The following is a 24,225-nucleotide window of genomic DNA, read 5'->3' on the forward strand; positions in this document are numbered from 1 at the left end:
TATTTCGCACAGCCTTGCACAGTCATTCCACAGCTTTGCACAGTCATTTAACAGCTTTTCATAGCCATCCACAGTCATTCCATGGTTATTCCATGTTATTTCCTATTGGCTAGGTCTTATCCCCATGTAGATAGCTCAGTAGTATATAAACCCCCCATGTATCTAGCTATTTTCCCCAGCCTTGTAATTTTAAACCTTCTGTTTGTGTTTCTGTCTCTTGTGCTTTCTGCTTTTCCCCCTCCCTCCAGTGAGCGATTGCTCCTGTCCAGTGTTCCCAAGTGTTCCCAAGTGTTCTTTCAAGTGTTCTTTCCAGCATTCCAGTGCCCTCAGTATTTTTCCTAGTGTGCTTCAAGCACTCCCAAGCTCCCTCTCAGTATTCCCCAGTAAGTATTTACTTTCGAGTAAATCTTGTCGCCTCGGCGGTCCCCCTTTGTTGTTTGTTTGCATTGTTTAGCTTGCCACGTAAGCCTTAAAACCCCACTAGTTGGGTGCAGTGGTTCTAAGGTTGAACAGTTCGTTTCATCCTCCTCTTTTCACTAAAAAACATAGAGAACATATATGTACTTGGTATGTATGGTGCATGTTGAGTGCAGGAATCCGAGGTGTGACGATTGGATGACAAGACTGTGAATATAGAACCTCAGTGATTGTAGAACACTATGTATTAATATAAGTACCTGTGAATATAGACTAGAAGACATGTTAATATACTGTTTAACAAGAAGAACGAGGATTCACTTACACCTCAGTGATTGTAGAACACTGAGGTGTACAAGTATGTAATCAACTACTATATACAGTATACGGATATAATGGACTCACTGACTCTCGATGTTCAACACTCTCCCTCGAGAGGACAACTAAGTAAAATTGAGTCCTAACATGGATGTGAAACATACGAACTTTGTTTTAGATAATGATTTTGTAAAGGTATCGGCAATCATGAAATCCATAGGAACATAGGATAAGGCAATTTGCTTCTGGGAAACTGTCTGACAGATCCAATGGAAATGAACATCGATGTGTTTTGTACGTGCATGAAAAGTGGAATCTTTTGATAGGCGGATCGCCCCCTGGTTATTGCAATACAAATTCATTGGTTCAGATCCAGATTGTTCGTTCGGTAGGATTGGTCTGAGTTCGAATAGCAATTTATTAAGCCAGATAGCTTCTTTTCTGGCATGTGTTAAAGCAACATATTCCGATTCAGTACTCGAAAGGGTAACGATGGGTTGCTTCTTTGTACTCCAATAAATCGTGCCGCATCCAATAAAAAAGGCAAATCCTGAAATGGAATAACAGTGCGTGTTTGATGCCCAATCGGCATCTGAGTAACCAGATAGGTATAGTCGATTTCCTCCTAGTTCTAGTCTAACATTACGAGTTCCTTTTAGATAACAGAATACTCGTTTTGCGGCATATAGGTGAGTCGTTCGGGGTGATTTGAGGTACTGGGATAGGGTATTTACAGCAAATGTAATGTCGGGATGCGTTATCGCGATATAAATCGGAAAAGACCTTAAAGATGCATATTTATACAATTTAAACACTTATGAGTTATATATTATGGGATTAATAGGACTAGAGTGAGCCCACACTTCTAGTTAAAGCATGAGCCTCTACAAGAGACTTTATCTGTACAAAATGTACAAAATTAGGAAAGATGAGAGACTTCGCTGAAGTTCAGAAAACTGTACGAACTTCGGGAAGCAGCCGTTTAAAAACCTTCGTTCTTGTATTGGAAGGCCTCCTCTTACTCCTGGAATGCTCATAGCGAACATAGGGATTTTATTATACACTTTATTGAAACTTCAACGAAGTCTGGTTGGACTGCTCGGATATTGGAATTCTCGGATATAGAAATCCAAACAAGGATAAAGGAAGGAACATCCGATTCTCACAAATGGAAAATGGAAAGAATAGGAATTTCTCGGAAAACCAAGGAAACACGGACTTTAGCAAAGTGCACGTGTTATTTGATTTCAAGAGGGAAACCTTGGGGACAGGGCCTAGAATCGAGGCTAGATCTTCTCCAAAAAGGAATAGAACAGGAACAGGAAGAATGGATACGCCTGAAACAGGGACTTGTTCCCTAGGAAAAACAGGAAAATGCGGATATGTCGGGTACTTCAGTGAAGTCAAGTCCCTACATCACAACCAGGAAACAAGGAACAAATATTCAGTTTAATATTTGATTTGGCACTTCAGCACATAAAACTCTTGTATTATACCCGATTAAGCGAGTTTCTGTTTGACTGAAAGGGATTTCATTATTATTTACCAGTTTCACACACATTTTGGACTTTTACTATTATTTATTAGAAAAACCGTATATAAGGAGGGCAGGAAAGAGGGATTTTCCCCAGCAACCTACGAGAGGAGACGCAGTTCACCTACTAGGATTTGCTCAAGATTCGACCTTTGCCCCACTCTTCACTGAAGTTGGTGTTCTGTGTTTGGAAGGATAGATTAGATTATTGCAATTGAATTTGGTATTGGCATATTGTCTTGGAATTGAACTCTGGATATTGAAGTCAATTTGGACTTATATTGAATTTGGATTGCTATTGTCTAGTTTGGATATTGAACTTGAAACCGAACTTCGGTGAAGACTTGTAAAAGCTTTGTTGAAAAGTCAGATATCGAATTTTGGGATTTGTGAATCATATTGTCACTCTTGTAGTGAAAGAACCTTGATTGAAACTTCTATAAAACCGAAGACCCCACATATTCAATCTTTCTTGGTGCCTCTTAGTGAAAACTAAAGCCTTAAGAATACCGACCTCCACCCCTTACACTTGTGTATACTCTTCTTGGTGTGGTTTTGGTTTGCGCATTTCGTGCTTGAGGTGTGTTTGCTAGCCATATTTAGTGGTGTTACACAGCGTTATTACCGGTTTGAACTACATGTGCATACATTGATTATGGGACTGGTCACTGCCTGACTGCCCAAATGGCAAACACGGTAATGGGCGAAGAATACCACTCAAGAGTCAACCTAATATCAGAGCTACGGGAGTAGCACCAACACCAAATCAACCCAAAAACTAGTAAACCTCCGTGTAAAGTCTATCAATAACTCTACACACCAGGAAAGATTGCAAGGGTGGACTGCTTGGCAAAGGTTACGCACAAGATCACAGTCTCAGTACCGTATGAAGTTCTTATGAAATCAATGTGTAACTGCAAGTGTAAAAACACCACAGCTACGGGATTCTAAGGTTTGTAGGGGCTCTGTTTATTGTCCAGTGGACTAAGCGGGACTATGAATTTCGTCTACGGTAAGACTAATTCGAACGATTGGAGACTATTGCCCTCGACGGACACGAAAACTAAGTCCTCGGCGGACACGAATGCTAAGACCCTCGACGGATCACGAAACAGTAATCAAGACCTCGGCGGCCTACGGACGGACAGTTCTCTAGTTTTTGACCTCGACGGTCTCGTATAGTTCAAATCAAATCTTATCGTTTCACTGCACAAAGACAGGGCAAATCTCTCTATTGGTATCAAGAGCAGTTACTCACGGGCAACCCACTCAGGACTTTCCTACGCATGGGGTAGTACTCTTTTATCTACGGATACATGAGCTGCTTTTATACTACTTCTACGCTAGCTTTGTAATCCTATCTCTACTTGTTTCATCTCTAAAAATAATGCACCGTAGCTACGAATCCATGTGGAATCTTATCGCTAGGGACTGCTACATGTGCAGAATCTTGTCTACGGAGCTTTTCCGTATTCGAATCATATGTTTTGGACCAATCTGGACCAATCTTCATTTTTGTTTCAGCCTGTAGAATGGACCTACATAGGCGTACCATATGGTATTTCCTGCCTACGGACCTTATCCTGCATTTCGACGTTATCAAATCATATGGACTTTGTGTGTCCAAGTAGTTCCAGCTTATGGATCCAGAGTTCCGAATCGCCATAGCACATGAACAGCGCGGACTCCAAGATCCGTTGTTCATTCCTGCCTGGTTCCTGGGTACTCTATCTGTGATCTGGGATCTGTATCATGTCTTTTTGTCTTTTCCTCAGATCGGGACTCGATCTACGGTCATATCAAATTTCTCCTAGTCTGTGTGGTCCAATGTCCGATTTCTTGTCAACTAAATCCCCCGTAGAAGTAGGTACTCCTAGTATGAAGGTCTTTTGACTTTGTTAAGTTCTGCTACAAACGGTTCTGTGAAGACTACAAGTCTTCTAATAGTACAATCCCTTGATATGCCAGTGCATAGTAGAATGTAGAGAGTAGAACTTGGTGAATTACCGCTTAAGTCCTCTGCTCATAGTGTTCTACAGGTTTCGAACGGTCATACAGTTTTCTGACACGATCTACGGCTCTCTCTAACTGGTCTAGCTGCGCCTACGGCACATTCTACTAGCGGCACTAGCTTTAACTAGCAATTCGGGCTCACTCTAGTTCTTAATATGATAAATATCGCTCCGTGGCACTGTTTTAAGGTGCAAAAAGAACCGTGTAGCATAGTCAACTAAGTCGCATTAACGGCAGCGATTACCTGCCCAATTTTTTAGTGCAGGAAACAGGACCGTTGAATGTAAGGTAGCGGCAATCCAGTTTCATCAAACGTCACCTGACATTTTGTGACATTTCCACAAAAGGCGATTTCTGACATGCAGCATTAAAAGTGGCAGAAGAGAGGAATGAAAGTTGCAATATCTGTAGTTATTTTGTACGCACCTCCTAATGGCTACATCAAATTGAGGCATTTGTTCAAAGGATCGAGTACCTGACTGAATTTTCCAGAAAGAGTAGTTGAGTGGAGCTGAATAATGCTCAAGGTGGTTGTGTCATTGTCAGTTCTGTCCAATCCACCAGTTTAGCCATGGCTAGAAAGCACAAATTTGTTTCGTCACAGTCAAAAAACCTGCCAAATATCAGAAATACATCAAAGAAGCGGAAACTGAATGAAGACTGTGAGAATGTAAGTGTTTTCCATCAGATTAAATTACTTCTTCAATTGATGGCAGCCCATTAATAGCAATCTGTTGTGCCTCCTTCCCAGGAAGGTGCATATTCTCGGCCTCAAATGCCACATAGTCCCATGCGTCAACCCGTTGTAGACCACCCGAGTTTTACTGGGAGTCCCTTGAAGCCAAAAACCAACCGATATCGAGTTATTGGAACTGGCCCATCCGAATCCAAGTCCCTGGGTGCACCACTGTGCGAGGAATTCAAGTTGAACTCGACTGTCCAACCAGTGAAGAGACCAAACAGATGCATACAGATCGAAGAGATTGATGATGATGACACATTTAAGGATCTTGCCATGTGTCGGGGTGCGTGCAGTCTATTTTCAATCGGCCAGATTGATTTGATTTACTTACAAGACACACCTAGTTGGGCAATACCTTCCCAAACAACATGACAAAGTTACCGAGCCAAGTCTTGGTGATGGGAAAACACGAGAAGCACCCAGCATTTATGTCATTCTTGAGAAACTTAAGATTCTCAATGAAATCCTGCACCCGCCACGCATGATGGGTCCAGGGTACAGACATTATTCAAAGGGTGAGATGGATCCATATGTCCGGGCACAAATTGGACTAATCCAGACATTATTTAAATTCTACAGTGACCCGAACTCCCGCTGTTTTGGTCTGTGGCATAGTTCAGCCCATCAAGCAGCAATATCTGTCAGACGGTGTCCCTAGTGTGCACAGGTAGTTTGTCAGATGGCCCGACAATTCATGGCAGATGAGAAAATCCTGCCCATCAACCCATATGGTGAGTGGAATGAGTCAATGATGGACGACGAGTCCCTCGCCAGTGAGGTGATGTTATTCCTTCAGTCACTCAGAAAGGAGATATCAGCACAGAAGCTTGCTGATTATTTGGGTTCTGAGGAGGTCATGGCCTGGCATGCTATCACCAAGTCACCAAGTGTCCGTACATGCAGGGACTACCTCAAAGCCCTTGGTTTCCAGTTTGCTGAGGCTAAAAAGGGCCAATATGCAGATGGCCATGAAAGGAAGGATGTTGTGGAGTACTGGGACAACATATTCATTCCCACTGTCAAAAAACTCTTCCCTCATATCCAATGGTATAACCAGAATGGTCAGCAAACTGGCGTTAAACCAGCCGGAAAGCAGGTGGTTATCTGGTTTCACGACGAGACCATCTTCTATGCACATGATTGCCGCCGTCACTACTGGGACCTGAAAGACAAATCAGCCACACCTTATCAGAAAGGCGATGGCTCCTCATTTATGGTTGCTGACTTTGTTTTGGCAGATTTTGGCTGGCTTGAATCCCGTGACAAGACTCAATCTGCTCGTTGTCACATCTTCCCAGGTGCAGAGAATGATGGGTACTTCACCAGTGAGCATATCATGGAACAGGTGAATGTTGCCATGGATATTCCCACATCTGACTACCCAGAATTTGAGCATATTCTTGTATATGACAATGCAAAGACCCACCAGAAGTGACCTGATGGCTCCCTATCTGCACGTCGACTTCCGAAGGGATCAAATCCTTGGTTTGTTGAGAAGGTTGAGAAGGATAGCAAGGGTAACAAGGTTAAGGTACCAATACCAATGACAGGTGCCCAGTTTTTGGATGGGAGGCATCAGTCTCTCTATTTTGAGAATGGAAACTTCAAGGGGATGGCAGAAATCCTTATTGAGTGCGGCCTGCTCACTCGAGAGGAGGCAAAAAAGCGGTGCCATGAATGTAGCGGGTTTCGGTGTATTGATCCTGACTCAACCAGCTGTTGTTGCTGTCAGATGCTGTTCAACCAGCCAGACTTCAAAAATGTTCCCTCAGTTCTCAAGAAAGAATGCACAGCTCGTGGATTCAAGCTACTTTTTCTCCCAAAATTTCACCCTGAGCTTAACTTTATTGAGCAGTGTTGGGGTTATGCAAAGCGAGTTTATCAGCTTAACCTGCCATCATCACGCCAAGATGTTCTCAAGGAGAATGCATTAAATGCATTGGGCAGCATCCCACTGACTATGATGTGACAGTATGTCTACTAATTGATTATTTGACATGTTTCTGATGGGGGTTTAAAATATCTAGATTTTCTGTTCGGTCCCTCCAGTTCATGGATGCATACGCACGTGGACTGAATGGAAGACAGGCCGCATGGGCTGCATGCAAATATCGAGGCCACCACGTTATTCCTGAGGGGATATTGGAAGAACTACTGACCCAAAATATCATTTAGCGCCCGCTGGAAAGCACTAAAACTGCTATTTTTACACAACAACTTAAATTTACATCCTCAATTTTACACAGTGAGAATTTTTTAACAAACTGAACAAATTGATGTATGGAATTGGTGTAAAGAGCCTTGAGGCTTTATCTGCCACCCAAAAACCAGCCTGCTGAAAACAGTGCTTGACCTTTTTCGCCTTTTTTGGATCGATCCATCACATAAAAGTCACATCAGGTGATGTTTGATGAAACTGGATTGCTGCTACCTTACCCGGTGGGCATGAAAAGCATTAATGGAGGAAAGCGGGACCATTGAAGAAATGGGGGAAACACGTTCATTAATGATTATGGAAGAAACAGAACCATTGAAGGTACCTGGCGGGCAAGAAAAGCTGACCATTGATGATTTTATCACATGGACCTGAAATACAAAAAAGGCAACCTAAAAAGCCAGGTTCACTGATGATACTATAGTCAGTATAAATACATTTTTAATAGTCACTGACAGCCTTTTAATGGAATTTCCTTCCTGGACAACTCACACCAATCATTATAACGGGTGCTGCCACATTCTTTGGGGTTCTTTATAATGAAGTTACATGGTCTCCTCGCTTTTGCAGTGCTTCCCACTACCACTGCTACTGTTGATTGGATCCATTCTCACCCAATATCATATCTCACCCAACTACTGCCTATTGTTACTCATATGCCTCTAACCTTTGTACATACACGTACCACATTCCTTCACCATACATAATCAGCCATGGCACTGTCTTGGACTGCGCTCGTTATTCATTAACATTGTTCATTATTTATGGTCCATGGACCACTATATGTTTACATCTTAATGTCTAATGTTCAGGATCAATAGAGTCTATTCAGCCTCACATAACATTGTGCTCACACAAATAAGCCTCACTGGCAGATAACAAATCTCTCCCATGATGGTGTTTCAATGACCTGTCCATTGCAGAGGTTGGTCACAGTCAGCATGTATGTTTTACATTGATACTATAGTCAAGTAGGATAAAACATTTGGTCATTCCACCTGGTCTAGACAGAAATACTATCTCAAAAGGGTATCTAAAGACAATCACAGACAGATTAGGAACATATGAGTGTGAGGCCAGCATAAGGTGAGGAATATCTAAGTTGTATGAAAAAAAAAACCCAGATCACAGTTAAAGGTGCCACGAGCAATAGCAAATGGACCAGTGTTGTTGAGGATGGCAGCATGCCGCTGCCTTTGTTGAAAGGCAGCAGGGCAGTGCCTTTAACACAGGCACCAGGTGGTTTGGTGCCCCTGAACTGCCTTTCCCACAACATGTAGTGGTCGTGCAGTAAAAAGCAGTATTATATACATTTTTCTGTACAATTTGAAGCACATCGAGTCTATGTAATATGTCACCCACTTAGCTACCGGTCCACTAGTGCCTGTAAGTTGTCGTCCAGGTCAAGTACCACACCGTCTGAACCAGCGCCATGAGAACCTCGGTCAATCAACTCCGAGAACTCCGCCTCCTGCTGAAAAAACTTATTTCCTCATGTTCTTAACTTCTCCATCCAATGAACTGAGTTGAAATTGAATAAATCAGTAATCAGCACAGTGATAGTTCGACCTCCGAGCCTTGAAGCTGAAGCTCCAGGAATTGCAATCACGATCACCGGATCAAGGTCAAGATCAATGTCCTCTGCAACCATTTGCTCCATTCTTGCCACCATCACACTGAACTTGTTAGATATATTTGAATCTGCAGTGTGGGACTGGGAGGTAGCTGGTGGGAACAAATGAGAGGATGACACAGGGTTCAATGGAAGAGGTGTCTCCAGTGCGTCTAGAGGTGAAATTGGTTGACTCAGAGTTAGATGTCGTGTCGTGAGTGAGGGCTCCTGGTCAATAGGAGTAAGGTCAGTAAATTTGTGTTTGAGTCATGTCTTGGCTTCCCCAGATTGGAGGTACTCATCTCGAATGAGCATCTTTAGCTCAGCAAGATTTGAGAGAGTGGGTGTGCCAAGCTGGTTTTGTAGCTTGGTAAGTATGTTACCAAACACGCTGAACAGCCTCTCGCAAGAGGCAGAATTAGCAGATATAGACAAAACCCGCTTTCTGAGTTTGATGAGAGGAGGTTCCATACTGGCAATAGTGTCACTCCGACCTGGAAATGAGAAACCATGGTAAAGGTCCAGCAGATTTGGTTCTGTATTCTGTAAAATAATAGTGTTAGTTCATGAAATTTGAATGATCAAATAGAATATACATTTTCATCTGCTTGAACACGATGTGACTCCATAGCTGAAATGAACCATTCAACCTTAGAACCACTGCACCCAACTAGTGGGGTTTTAAGGCTTACGTGGCAAGCTAAACGATAGGGACCACCGAGGTGACAAGATTTACTCGATGGTAAACACTTGCTGGAGAATACTGGGAGGGAGTTTGGAAGCACTTGTAGCACACTGGAAAAGATACTGGGGCTGAGGACACTGGAATATTTGGGGGAACACTTGGGAACACTGAGGAGAGAGAGAAAAGCAGAAAGCACAAGAGACAAAACACAAACAGAGGGTTTAAAATTACAAGGCTGGGGAAAAAGCTAGATACATGGTGGGTTTATATACTACTGAGCTATCTACATGGGGATAAGACTTAGCCAATAGGAAATAAGATGGAATAACCATGGAATGACTGGGAATGACTGGAATAGCTGGGAATGACTGGAATGACTCTGAATGACCAAATGTCAAGGTTTCTAGAATGGCAAGGATGCCCAGGATGCCCAAAAATCGATTTCTGGGGATTATTTGCAGCTGGACATGCCCTGGAAAGTGAACGATTCGATTCGTGACAATAGCTGACATCATAAACGCAAATGGTCCCCTATGTGCAAAGTAGTCTTGGATGTTACTGAGAAGCTGGGGAGGTGGGGGGGTCTGGTAGAATCGCTTCCACAGGCATTGCATCATTGTGGTGATCCCATTAAAGGTGAAGAGCTTAATTGTATGGAATGCTGTCATGTCAATGTATGGATTGAGTACTAAAGCTGCGACAAAAACATCTTGATCACATTTTGCCCAGCAATCTTCGATACTCCTGAGCACTGCCTGTTTGACTGCTTGGTCATGTTAATTTTGTAGCTGAGAGAATTGGAAATATAAGAAACCAAATGTCATCATCACTTGATCGAGATGACAGGTTGCAGCTTGCGTCACATTAGCAGCAACTGCCAGTGGCTTTGGATGGTTTTTCATACTGTCCATCACATTTAATTGACACTACAAACTTTAATTTAGAAGCTGTGTACATGCCGGTCAATTGATGACCAAAAATTGTCATCTTGTATAATTCATATCATATTCAACCCCTTCTCCTTTGCCTTCTTATTCCCAGTCACCAGCTGATGCTCATTATCCAGCTTCAAAAGATCTCCATGTGCCATAAATTGAAGCGTGGGCTGAAGCTCCAACAAACAGAGGAAGGCAAGGTAATGCGCAGTCCACCTTGTGAGAACAGCTTGGATGACGGTACAGACAGGTTGACGGTTCTCAATTTGCGATCTGCAAATCAGCGCTAGGACATATCTTTTGCTTCGGAGCCAAGTAATAAGCTCCATGGCATCATGACTGTAAGTAAGGAACCCCTTGTCCACTTTAAAATAATCCCCAACAATAAGGTTTATCTAGTTCATCGTAAGTTTAATAATTTATATCGAGGGTCTTAATATTTAACTCACCTGATGGGCATAGCAGTCAGGTACTACAATGTGCAGATACTCATGAGTGAGTAAATGATGTGCCTTCCATGCCTTGCCAGAGGCGTCAGTTGTAAAGCCAATTACCTCTACCTTCCACTTCTCTTCCATAGTTCTGATCACTTCCTTCATTTGGACAAGAAGATTCTCTGCCGTCTTCTGCTCCAAAGATGCATCATAAACTTTAACTGTGTGAGTCTATCCAAAAGGTTAGCATCTTTGTAGCTAATCATTTGTTAGGTACGTACCTTCTATCCAACTGTTACCATAAACCCAATGTAAAGATTAGGGAAGGCTGGCTCTTAGTTACAGCTATCTGTGCTACACACTTGAACAGCTAGGGGCTTTGTAGTAGGGTTGCTTTGTGTCCAGTGGACTTATGTCACGAATTGAACACAAACCTACACAAAATACAATAACACAGTCTTCCTTGCTTTGTGTCACATGTCAGGGCCCAATAAGTTCTAATAGAATGTTCCTAGCCTAACTCCACAGCTTCTAGAACATTTGTCCATTAAAGGCCATGTCACAGGACAATTCAGAGTCCCACCTTTTTTTTATATTGTCATTTACAGTACCTAAACTATATCACCAGGAATCTCCGAAATCCCCAATACTCCTGCTGAAATCCCCAATATTCCCACTGAAGTCCCTGAGAACTCCGGACTTTTTTTGGAATTGCTCCACTACTAAATAGTCATTATGCTCTATACATAGCCTCTAGCAGTAAGCACATAGCCTTCTATACAGTTGTAGCAGTGCTATTCACAGCCATAGTTATATAGAATATTCCATAGAATACTATTATTTCCTGTATAAAAGGCCATTTGAGTTGTCCCCATTCATTAGCCTTATTATTTTGTATCTTTTGTACCTTGTTGTACTTTTTTCCTCTCTCTCTCTGCAATTGTAGTTTTTCTACTTGCTATCCTCAGCTTTCCTGTGTGCCTTAAGTGCTCTTGCTCCTGCCATTAGTATTCCAAGCTTCAATAGCTTCCTTCAAAGTCCTTGAATATTATTATATTCTTGTACTTTCAGTCTCTTGCCAGTCTCCATATTTTAAAGTCCCTTTATTAGTACTACTAAGTACTAATAAGCCTTGCCTATCTGTAAGTTCTTTTAGCATCCATTTTGCTTTTCAATCTCCCCTTTGTGTTGTGTCAGTTCATTCTGCTCGCCGTGTAAGACTTAAAACCTCACTTGTTGAGTGCAGTGGTTCTAGGGTAAACCGTTCGTTTCAACTTAGAATGGAGAGTGGAAAGTTAGGGGTCCTCTGTGGACTATGAAACTCAATACGAAGACTGTTCTCTGAATAACTCTGAAGGTCTCTGAACTGTTCTCTGAATTGCTTGCTCTTATCCAATCTCTTATCCAATCACTGATTTAACAAGGCAAATCTAATCTCTATTTGGAGGCTACACATGGGCAGTTGCTCCGAAACTTTCCTACACACTGGCAGTACTTGCTTGCCTTAACTATGGATACAGGCCTGGTATATATACAATTTCTACACTAGCTTACAAATCGTCTTTGGGCTTGGCTGCCCATGCTGGTTTCTTGCAGGCGATGCTATCTAGCTGCATTCTCGCTCACTAGTACTGCTAGCATATGCCTCTGACTTCGCTAGCTCTTTCCACCAGGCATCCGCACACGGTCTGGAAGAGTCTAGCTCTTAACGTCACTGGTCTCTATTCATTGGTTAGTCTCTTAGCGAGAACTCGTATGGTTCGGCGCATGGAATCTGATCCTCAATCCTATCCAAGAGCACTAGCTCTCTCCGACCTGTCCGAAGACAGTCTCTCTGTTGCTTGTACATGTTTGGACACCTCTCTGATCGCTTGCACTTGACTTCATCTCGTCCTTGGTCTTGAGCGTGTGTTTTACTTCTCTCTGTAGCATCCACTGCTCAGTCCATATGAACTGCTAGCACTCAACACTTTGGTGCGCCTTTCTCTAAGTCTGTCTTTGTTTGAGAGCGCTTGCTCTCTCCCTTCAGGAGTCTGTTTAAGACTTCATCCCTCTTAGCTACGAGTCCAGTACTGAAGCATAAGCCTCAACATAATATCCCTTAATCGCTAATAACGCTTGGAACGCCCTACTAATGGGACTGGAAAACACACCTCAGGCACGAAGTGCGCAAACCAACCACACCAAAAGAGTGTTCTTAGAGTAAGGGGTGGAGGTCAGTATTCTAAGGCTTTAGTTTGCACTAAGAGGCACTAAGAAAGAGAGAATATAGGGATATTCGGTCTCTAAGGTTCAATCAAGTTTCTATTCCTTCTTATCAAATGACAAGACAAAACACTAATTCAATATTTCAACAATAAGGATTCAACAAAGCTTTTCTCAAGACTTTGCAAAGTTCAAGTTCAAGTTCAAATTTCCGATCAAGTCCAAATGCAATTCCAATTCAATATAAGTCCAAATTGACTCAAAATCCAAGTCCAATTCCAATAACAATCCAATCAAATCCAAATTGCAATAGGTCCAAATCAATCCAAACAAAACACAGAACACCAAACTTTGACGAAGTGAGGGGCAAAGGTAAAATCCTTGAGCTAGCACTAGTAGGTGAACTGCGTCTCTGCTTGTAGGCTGCTGGGGAAATTTCCTGCTACCCTCCCTCCTTATATACACTTTTCTAAATAAAAATAATAAAAGTCCGAGATATGTAGTAAACTTGAGAATAATAATAAAATCCCTTTCAGTCGAACAGAAACTCACCTAATCGGGTATAATGCCAGAGATTGTGCCAGAAACTATGAATAAAATAATAAGCCAAGAGTCCCCTATCTTTATCCATGTTACGCTGACAGGGCCTAGACTTCCCGAGGTCTCCGAGTTGCCCACATGTGTTGAGTGGTGATAGACTCTTCACAACTGGGATAGCTATATTGTTGAGGATTGATTGATTTGTCAGTGCTACACATAGCACTGATAGGTTGGTTTGTTCTTTAGGACAGAGGTTGATATATCATTCCCAGCACCCATTACCGGACTTGCCCTAGAGTCCCTTCTCTCGTGTTAGAGTACAGGATGGGGTACGCATGGATTAGGTTACAGGTATGTGGTACACTACACTGGTGTACGTTGGGTACCATCTATCATATGCTCCCATTGTCATTGGAGTACTGGCTCGTGAGGATACGTCCTCATCATAGGATGCTCTCATCGCCGAAGGTCTACTCTTGTTAGAGGAGTACGGTTCATCGTACGGTTCATGGGTATTCACGATACTGGACATCATCATTATTCATTCTCCTTGGTCACCAGCTCTTGTCATCCTCTATTGCTGACAGGCCCATAGGATGGTCTGCCAGCATTAGTCTGGAGTATGATCTCGTTGGTACCCCTCGGAGTACGCCCTATGTGGGTGTTGGGTTGTTTTAGATGTATGCTATCCTCAGCGTCAGGGCTTGAGGCCTGGCACATGCATAGGCGGTTCACCCTCCTGACACCTGGAACAGTTGGGACAGGATGGGTGTCCTGTACCATCATGATGTGACCACCCCATTGGGTGCAACTTTGTATATTATGTAGCTAAAATGTACAGCATTCCAAAATGTGTCTAAAATGTACAATACTTTACAAGATATAGTTAAAATGTACAGTAACCCACAAAATGTATTTAAAATGTACAAGTAGGGTCCATCATGTAACTAAAATGTACATAAAGCTGGAAAGATGTATACAAGTAAAAATCTACAGGGTATATTGCCCACGGGATTTTCCACATTGTATATATGGTATATATTTATTGATTTTAGTGATTTTAGTTAGAATAATTATATTTATCAAGTTGGTTTAATTTAAAGATATGAATGACTGACAGGCAATTTACCAACTGAGCCAACCCAACCATAAATTTCAAGGCTTTGCGAGCTCTAAATACACCTAGCGCGCGTGCGTGTGGGAGATTTGCTAGTGGCACTGCCAATTTGCCGGTACCTTCCCTTTTTGGTTGAGTACCACCAACCCTACCAATCCCACCCTTATGCTCAGTTTTAGGAGGTTTTGGACAGTCCTTAGGTCATTTTAGGGGTTTTCATACACCCTGAATTCAAATTCAAGCTTAGATAATTTTTTTAACTGCTGTGTGAATTGATATTACTGTGTAAATAGACATGACACATTCTAGACTGTCTTAATAGGTAGGCAAATGGTAGGTGATAAAAATATTAGAGATAGGTGGGAGTATGTATTTTTGGGTGCTGAATCCAAATTTCCACTTAGTTTGAGCCTGGGACTTCTCCCTGTGGTAATATCTACAAAGATATTGAATATCACCCTATCAAGAAATAATAATTAAAAGAGTAGAACAAAAATTGAATCACAGGTGGTTTTGGAGTAGAGTTTAGACATACTGACAGGTATAGCCACCAATTATCAGACCTTATGAGTGATAGCTGACCTCTCTACTAAAAAAATACAAAAAAGCGGAAAATAATCCTTATATTATGGGAGAAGTGTCGCGATTATCTTGAAAAAATGATCTATGCAACAGGACCGGGGTAAATTAAAGCGGAGATTGAAATTTGCCATGTGCACTATCGATGTACATGTCCCCTCCCTCTGAGACGACCAACCCCACGTGGCATCCGTCACATGTTACTGTTTCACCAAATCGGGTAATCGGGGTGCCCACTCAATGCCCTTTCATCTTTCTACTTTGCTACACATTGTTTTTCACTAAAGTTCTCCTGGAGAATCACGCTAAATAGTACTATATAGCTGCTCCCGAAGTGGTATGACATTGCAATTTGATCTCAAGTCTCTGATATACTTTAGCCATGGTTTCTAAGGCTTATGAAAGTTTACCAGTGCCCCAATTCCTCGAAATCCTCCAAATAGTCATTAGAGATCTCCAAGACACATTCATCTCTTCTCTGAACCACTTTTCCAGGTCCTCCAAGGTTGGCATGATGTGTAAGGTGTGCTTTTGTTGTGGCTGGCATCAGAAATCACCATGCTGGGCTAAAAACTGTATCAGGAGGCCAAGATCAGAACCTTTAATTGATTTTTTTGACACAGCTTACTGTTCTGACTCAACTCTATAGATTTCCGGAAGCAAATTTACCATTTTGTATCTGGTCGATGAATGATAGTGGTGGAAGAGGTAAAAGTATGGGACTTGGATATAAAAGGGTCGTTACACTCGATCACATGGGTTGGTGGATTATGAACTATCGTCTACCTTACCATAGTACTTTTTATGTTTCTGTTGATTCCTACTGTGACTGACATCTATATTCAGCTGTTATTAGGTAATTTCTATGTTCCCACACTCCTTTTTTATAATAATTGTCATCTCTCACTGTTCAGTTCTGTTTCTGTGGCCCTTCCCCTTCCCTTCTTTAACTGTACCAACTTGGTGGGTTTTCCACAGGTTACAGGTTTTTCTGTGCATGGGACAGGGGTGGAATGGGGTCAGCCACCTGTACAAAGTCCTGTACCAGTTCTACCTGCTATTCATGCCATCCAACATGTACTGATTTGGTACAGAATACATTTATACTTTTTCAGGTCAAAACCTGTAACTCACACCTGTGACATAGAATAGAGCAGGGCCATACCCACAGATAGGAAAATTAGGCTGTTGGGATGGAGCTGGAATGGGGTCAGCCACCCTGTACAAGTCCATCCCTACTATACTTTTTCCCATGGGTAATAATGGGCTTGCAGAATGGGTTATACCTCTGACACAAGATAGAGTGGTTTTTCCACAGGTTCACAGAACAGGTCACACCTGTGACATGGATAGGGACACAAACTTTTCCCCCATGGGTGATTCTTGCTGTTCCCTACCTGCAGACCCCTATAAGCTGAAGGCTGAGTACAAGTCAAGCAGGTGTATAAACATGCAAAAACTCGGCACAAAGGGCCGGGTCATAAGCTTGTATATTCTTAAAGTACCAAGTCAAGTACATGTGTGGTAGGGTGTGTGCATGGGTGTAACTCAATCAAAACAGCTAACACGCCCTTAATCTCAGCCTTGGTTAAAAGTAATGTTAGGAACTGGGCCTGGCATTATTGAGGGACTTGGAGAACAGGTTATGAAAAGAAGAAAAGAGATATACTAAAGATTGAGGATTAAGACACTACATTCTGCAAGGCTCAGAAAAATATTGAAACTTCTACCAGTATTTCAAGTTATCCTGCCACAAGGTTACAATGGCAGTCAAGAAACATATAGATACTCTGTGTGCTGAGGGTTATGCACACTTATAACTTTTGTACATGTATCATCATCAAAATCATGCCTCATTACTTACAATATGAATCAATATGTCAATGACATTTACAGGTCCCAACACCATTAATAAGTCCTTCAAAATTGTTATAATAGCCTATACAGCCAACTACATGATGTACAGTCATGTACATTTTAACTCCATCTTGTTAGTCATGTACATAACTAATACATGTCATTTACATCTTGTCCATTTCTCTACATGATGGATTATAATGTTCAGGGTATGTACATTTAGTTGCATCTTCTATGTTTATGTACATGATGGTCCAGAATGCACCAAAATCTACATTAAAGACACATATTGTAAGCTATGTACATTCCAATAACATCATGATTAATTCTGTAAACTCAATTAAAATAATGAAGTCAAATGTAACAGACATAACAACCTTACTGACCATGTAAAGCCCTCCCATTCATGTTCCAGAGCCTTGGGTTTTGCTGATGGAAATGGACGCATGAAGGACGTCGTTTGGACATTCCTCGTGGGATATCAAAAAGATGTCTGGGCAGGGATCTTTTGCCAACTTATTGCGAGCCATCATTCCGACATCACCAGTACGTCCTTCAAGACTTCAAAGACTTCAAGGCAGGAGCTCATAACATCGGCTTGCAGATATCCTTTTGATATCCCACATGAACCGTGGTGTAGAGTACCGTACATACACTCAGACTGGTCAAAGGATACAGTGTTGAGTATTTCGGCCGTTGCACTGTGCAAGCGTTGGCATAATCGGAAGCAGAGACAGGCATGCAGCTGTCAAGAAGCTGTCATCCAAAAGAGGCAGGTTGTCAGGAGGGTGAACCACCTATGCATATGCCGGGCCTCGAGCCCTGATGCTGAGGATAGCATACGCCTAAAACAACCCAACCACCCACATAGGGCGTAATCCGAGGGGTACCAAACCCGGTACTCTGACCTACTATGAGATCGTACTCCAGACTAATGCTGGCAGACCATCCTACGGGCCTATCAGCAATAGAGGATGACAAGAGCTGGCGACCAAGGAGAATGAATAATGATGATGTCCAGTATCGTGAATATCTGTGAATCATGTGGTGAGCCGTATGATAAAGGATAGGCAAAGGATAAAGGATAGGCAAAGGATAAAGGATAGGCAAAGGATAAAGGATAGGCAAAGGATAAAGGATAGGCAAAGGATAAAGGATAGGCAAAGGATAAAGGATGAGGGACAAAGAAGATCAAATTCTAGAGAAATACTACCACTAAGTACTCTTTATATACCTATCTAGTAGAAAGGGTTGTACTCCTATATACCGATGACCCCTTCTCTAAGCTTAGGAGTACTCTCCTATGAATCGACCTCTTTCACATGAAATCTCCCTTGATCGTATGCCGAGTCCAACCACAGTTGACCATATAGGAGGAAAAAGTCGGCAGCAGGTACTACTCCTGGTTCAGTTCATGACACAGGTGCTTGTTTCCACCTACCATCCCTCATTGCATGTCAAATGGTCGAACGATGTATCGGACATTAACTTTACTGGCCGAATCCATAACCAAAACTTCGCTCAATCTTCAAGAGGCTAGTGCTACACTTCTACCTCCAAAACCGTTTGTGGATCCAGATTCTACTTTTGCGAAATGTCGTGGATATTCATTGTCAAAATTACTAGGCTGTATCGCAGACTTCTTCGCGCGCACCAGTATCTACCCAGAGAAATGCGATTGCTGGGAGACAATTATGTGAAAGCTGGTACTTAGTATACATGAATCTGCACGCATATCTTTTTCTAATTCATTTTACCACCGACATCCCGATCCCTAGCGGGTTCTGGAAAAAGTCAGACTATCAATCAGGCCTGGCTCCAACGGTGCACCATCATCAGCAAAATTCCTGATACACTGTAATGGCATTACAGCGTTCATGATCCGGTATAACGGGCAGGCCCAAGCTGCCCGTTGTTATCTAATGTCAGGGGTTCATGACAGTCTTACAGTCACAACACTGTTGCGAGACTGCCACAAACCACCTCTTTCATTGCAACGCTTTCGGTAGATTTCAACAAATTGTAGTGTTTTGAAGCGGGTTGCAGGCTATAGAACAAGTTGTGGAACTTGCAGCGCATCTGTAAGGTCACAATCATTTGTGTGAGTTGTAGCAGATTGTATGGGGCTTTAACGAGTAGCTGAGGTTCCAATGAGAGCAACACATTCTAATTACTTTTGTCCATTACAGAAGATTCCACGAGTCACAATGTCGTTGCAACCCTAAGTAACCTCCAGACCAAAAAAAAAAAATTTGGAAGAATTTTAAAGAGACTATAATTCAGGTATAGTCTACATACACGGAAAGTATAAACAAGCAATGTAATGGAATATATCGTTTATTACAGAACAACAATCGAAAGTCAAGTAAACCAATGGACATAGAAGTTGACTCTGGAAGAACAAGGAGGAGGATGAGTAATATATACACCGTGTTATCGGGACTCAGCAATCACTCGCATAGAAGTATGTCAACAAGGGCCAGTTGTATGGAACAAGAACGAATATATGCAGGTTGAAGGAGTGTCGATGAGAGGATATGTAACTACTCAACAAAGGAATCAGATTAAAGAGGAGGACACATTGTCAGGGAACACACCTTGCTTCAAATCAAACCTCATCCTAGTAAGAACACTAGTTTCTGAGCGTGTTATTAGGATGGCAAAGGGTAAACAGAGGGCGTGGACTTACTGAGGGAACCCAAACGAGCTGGAGACACCAAGTGTATGTATCGACATGGAAAGATGGCAGGAAGTGGAAGAAATGGTGGTGGTTGTGGGGGAAAGTAAGAATGGGACGAGTTTGATTTGTTCGGTGTTTTATATTCTGGAAGTTGGGTATCTGGGGAGTGCCGAAAGTCGTGGTCGAGTCGTAAAATAGGCGGAAGATGGAGGGGAGGGCAGAAAGACAGACATGCTGGGAGACGACGATGGTGTGGAGGGAAATTAATCATGGGAAAATAGTCTTGACTGCTGAGTTGGTTTTTATCAAATACGTCGTCACCAAAAATGTCGCAAGTGTGGGCCGGCAATATCCGGATTTGGCCGAGGGGTTCACGAGTTGAGAGGGTAAACAACTTCCTTCTATAATATAGAATTTTAACACTCTTGTATCAAATTTTATTGAGTTTTATCATTGTTCTATTGGATTTTCATGAGTGATAATCATATTACAACAGTATTTCAACTGGCACATCTGGCATTGATGGTTGTATCGAGTAGCCTTAGATTGTAATAGTATTGTAAGACTATTAAAATACTATTATAAAACTATTTCAACCCTCTCTAACTGTAGTACTGAATCGTAACGGCTGCTATCCGTGGTAATGGGGTTACAGCGTTTCCGTAATTTTGCTGATGGTCCGCTCAATGTACCTACTTACATTTCATGCTCGATTGCCGTGCTCCATCTCATTTAGATTCCAGTGACTGGTTGTATTGACCCAGGGATTATGGACCGTTTAAACCCTGACAATCTGGGAGGACAATACAACTCAAGTGGAGGAAAGAAGGGTGAAGGTAATCCAGCAGACAGTGTTTGTCTGGGGTGTGTCAAACCATTTCTTGCCCCATTTCTACTGGCTCACCATATTTTAGGTACAAGCACTACATTGAACTTATCGAGCCTGAAAGCAGTAGAGCTTGTCTCAAATGCTGTGATGATCCTCATGATTGTCCTTCAAAGAGGGGTACTGACTCGGACCAGGAAGCCGGACGGCTTGTTGGTAATTTATGTTTTCTACAATGACTATGTAATATATCGTACTAAATTTTATCTCAGTATCTCGCTATACATCTTGGGTAGCCCTCACCGAAATATAAAAAATTTAGAGAGCCTGCAGCCCAGCTTATGAATATTTTTCGTACCCGACCCCCAAACCTCAGTTAGATTGGGTAACCGGACACGTGCATATTGAGATGGCAGGCACTTGTGGTGGCTACGTGGCAGTGACATATACCTGCATATCTCACTCAGTTTTGGACCAAATTGCATGAGTAGGGGCTCATTACATAGGGAATTTTGATAACTACAGATTGGTAAGGTCAGATATTTTTTTAGTCTTCAGATATGCATCCAATGCCTCCAGATCTTCAACATTGTTCAATAGTTCCCAAGTTTTGTCACCATCTGCCCAGGAAACCCAGAATTCCAATATACCAGCCTTGCAACAGTGCTTGATTATCTCCAGGACATGGATTTCAGGCTTCACATCATCATCTACTCCTTCTTCCTCATCCTGCTCCACCATTATATCAACAATTGCCATGTCCTCCAACTCATATTCATTCTCTGAGTCACTTGATTCAAGCTCAGAGTCTTCTGGTACTGTATTAGCAGCTGGCCGCGGAAGGGGTTGTGGCTTGGGTCGGGGTGGTGGTGCCAGTGATGATGATTGAGTTGCAGAATTTTCAGAGCTACTATCTGGGAAGTCAAATTGTTCACCTTCAGATGATGAAATTGTAGCAGACCATCCATGACCCTGACTATGACCTCAATCTCTACCGGTTTGGACTCGCTGACCTCGATTCTGTCCACGTTTGGGTTTGGCTTGTTTCTCTTGCTGTTTTTTCTCCTTCTCAGCTTGTTTTTCTTGCTTGCTCTTTTCTTTCTCCAACTGCTTTGCTGCTTTACTCTGCTCCCACTCCAGCTTTTTCCCCTCTGCTAGTCTCTTCTTTTCTTTGTCCTGCTCCTGCTTGTCCTTCAACTGCATTCGCTTTTGAAGAGTCTGATGAGCCTTTCTAACCTCCTTATATAGGTCCTTCGCCTTGTGCCTCCACTCCTCCTTTGCTAACTGTATCAAGCACTCTGCATTGGTGAGATGTCGAGCATGGCCCCAATTATATACCATTTTCTTCTTCTTCCCCTTCTCAAATACAGCTGCTCGTAACTGGGCATTTTCATCATCTATGAGAACCATCTGGGTATAGTCCTTCTCAAGCTGAACTCCTACTGATTTTACAACGTCGATAATAGTGTCAATAAAGTCCCACAGCTCGGCATGTGTTGCATCCTCATCAAGCATATCAGGAAGCTGAAGCTGATACTGCTGTGCCTCAGAATCAACAGTAAAAGTGGTACTGAAGGGAGGGATTGGTACCAGTCCAGTAGGAAGACTAGCTGGAATAGGCTGTGATGATTGTGTGGTTGTATTTTTTGCAGCCTCATATACAACATCAGGAAGAATGTGTCGGTTGAAGGGATGGATGCCAGTGATTCGGAATGCTGATTGAATTGTAGTAGACTTGAAAGCGCTATCACGAGCAGTGCTATAGTGGTGTATGAAATTGGACTTGTCGATATCAATATGTGCCCGAGAGCATTGTATAAGAATTTTCTTCCATGCCTTTGACAATGGTGAGAAGACACATACATCACATGGCTGAAGCGCATGGGTTGTATGGGATGGAAGACAAATAATGCGGATGTTGGCATGCTCTGCAACATTACAGAACTGGAAGTTACAATGACTATTGTGGCCACCAAGGATGAGTAATGCGGGATGCTTGGGATGAAGGCCAAGTTGTTTTCAGCGTTTTTCAATCTCAGGCACAAAATTTTCTTCCAACCACTTGACACCTAGTTCTCGATCTGTCCACCCATTTGGAGAACATGAAATACTATAGAACCTTATAAATTCAAGAATCCAAACAGATAAACAACTGTATATGCACCTAGCATTACATGGATTGTCTCTTCCCCATTCCATATTCAGCCTCTTGCCCTTGAAAATAATTGAGGGTGGCATAGATTTCCCATCCGCAAAAACAGTCTCAATCATTGTGATCCATTCTCAATCAGCCTGATGAACAGTGAAGGCAGTTTTCTGATCACGGTCGACAAGAACAGTGTTTGGACCAATATCAGCACAGTTGACACCCTTCTCGTCCATATTTGCAATAAGTCCAGGTGGAATCAAATTCCCGTCGTCCAATGTACAGCACTCCTCAAGAAGATCATAGTACTCTTGGACCAAAGTACAGTTTAAAGCCTGGGCCCGGCAAGCCTCCAGTGGTCGGCCTCTTCTGCGAACAATATCAGGGTGACGAGTAAGGAAATGTTTATAAAAGTTATCACCAACTGGTTTTTTGTATATTGCATAGGCCATATCATTGACCATCAATGGCCCAACCCCAACCCCTCGCTTTCCCAACTCTTTCAACCATTTCACCATCACATCCTCCTGTGATGACAACAGCATCTGCCCAGCATGGGCATCAACTCTGTTCTGTACTCCATGAACCCTGTCATGTAAAGTGCTTCTAGGGACTCCAAACCTTTGACTGGCCTTTCGTTGAGACAGATGGGGCTTGACTGCTTTGTTCTGCTTTTGTGCCTTCTTGTTTGCGACAGCCTTTGAACACTCCAAGGCAGCCATTGCATAGGCTATCCTGGTCTCCTGGGCAACGTTCTTCAATAGTTGTTCTAGAATAGTGTCCTGAATAGAATCAATAGTTGAATCATCTGGAGGTGGTAGTGGAATGGCTGGAGGGACAGGAATGGTGGATGATGGTGAATTGGGGTTTGAAGGCATGTTAAATATAGTACTGAGATAGTAGGTGTGGTATTGTGAGGAGGACAGTGTCAAAGGCAGACAGAAAGGAAAGAGAGACAGTAGTGATGGGGGGTAAGAATGAAAGTGATGAATGTTCCACTCATGCTAAGTGCAATTCCCACTCAGTCTCATGACTCACACATCACAAAGTGTCAAAAGTGTCTAAAATACTGAAATTTACATATTTTTACTATATTAGGGCACAATTTGACACTGTGAATTAGATCTATCACTCTATTTCAATGAGTGGGAATGTTTTTGTGACATTTGACATCACTGGAGGGTCATATGAATTGCCCAGATCTGAATTTGAGCCCAAATCTAGGAATATACATGGACTACTGTACCCCCTGTCTATATCTGTCAGAAAAATTCTATAAAATCACCAAGTATGAACAAAAGCCTTATTTGGTAGTGTATTTCAGATCCCTGAAGTCTGAAGTTTGATTGGATAAGAACTTGACTCACAAT

At 42.3% G+C, this 24,225-nt stretch overlaps 4 protein-coding genes across 4 annotated transcripts; 1 reads left to right on the forward strand and 3 right to left on the reverse strand.

The window, feature by feature from the left end:
* Positions 1-5,057: 5,057 nt before the first annotated feature.
* Positions 5,058-5,682, forward strand: E1B28_011625 (uncharacterized protein; the record flags this gene model as incomplete). Its single annotated transcript, XM_043156685.1, has 2 exons — positions 5,058-5,307; positions 5,369-5,682. The coding sequence occupies 2 exons, from the start codon at positions 5,058-5,060 to the stop codon at positions 5,680-5,682; spliced, it is 564 nt and encodes a 187-aa protein (XP_043006473.1).
* A 3,436-nt stretch (positions 5,683-9,118) lies between these two features.
* Positions 9,119-9,480, reverse strand: E1B28_011626 (uncharacterized protein; the record flags this gene model as incomplete). Its single annotated transcript, XM_043156686.1, has 2 exons — positions 9,119-9,394; positions 9,448-9,480. 2 exons carry the CDS (start codon positions 9,478-9,480, stop codon positions 9,119-9,121), a joined length of 309 nt encoding a protein of 102 aa, XP_043006474.1.
* A 1,053-nt stretch (positions 9,481-10,533) lies between these two features.
* E1B28_011627 (uncharacterized protein) lies at positions 10,534-11,049 on the reverse strand (the record flags this gene model as incomplete). Its single annotated transcript, XM_043156687.1, has 2 exons — positions 10,534-10,866; positions 10,921-11,049. The coding sequence occupies 2 exons, from the start codon at positions 11,047-11,049 to the stop codon at positions 10,534-10,536; spliced, it is 462 nt and encodes a 153-aa protein (XP_043006475.1).
* Positions 11,050-21,228: 10,179 nt separating this feature from the next.
* E1B28_011628 (uncharacterized protein) lies at positions 21,229-22,224 on the reverse strand (the record flags this gene model as incomplete). Its single annotated transcript, XM_043156688.1, has 2 exons — positions 21,229-21,644; positions 21,705-22,224. 2 exons carry the CDS (start codon positions 22,222-22,224, stop codon positions 21,229-21,231), a joined length of 936 nt encoding a protein of 311 aa, XP_043006476.1.
* Between the last annotated feature and the right edge of the window lie 2,001 nt (positions 22,225-24,225).

This window comes from Marasmius oreades, chromosome 7 (genome assembly GCF_018924745.1).
Source record: "Marasmius oreades isolate 03SP1 chromosome 7, whole genome shotgun sequence".
Lineage (NCBI taxonomy): Eukaryota > Fungi > Basidiomycota > Agaricomycetes > Agaricales > Marasmiaceae > Marasmius > Marasmius oreades.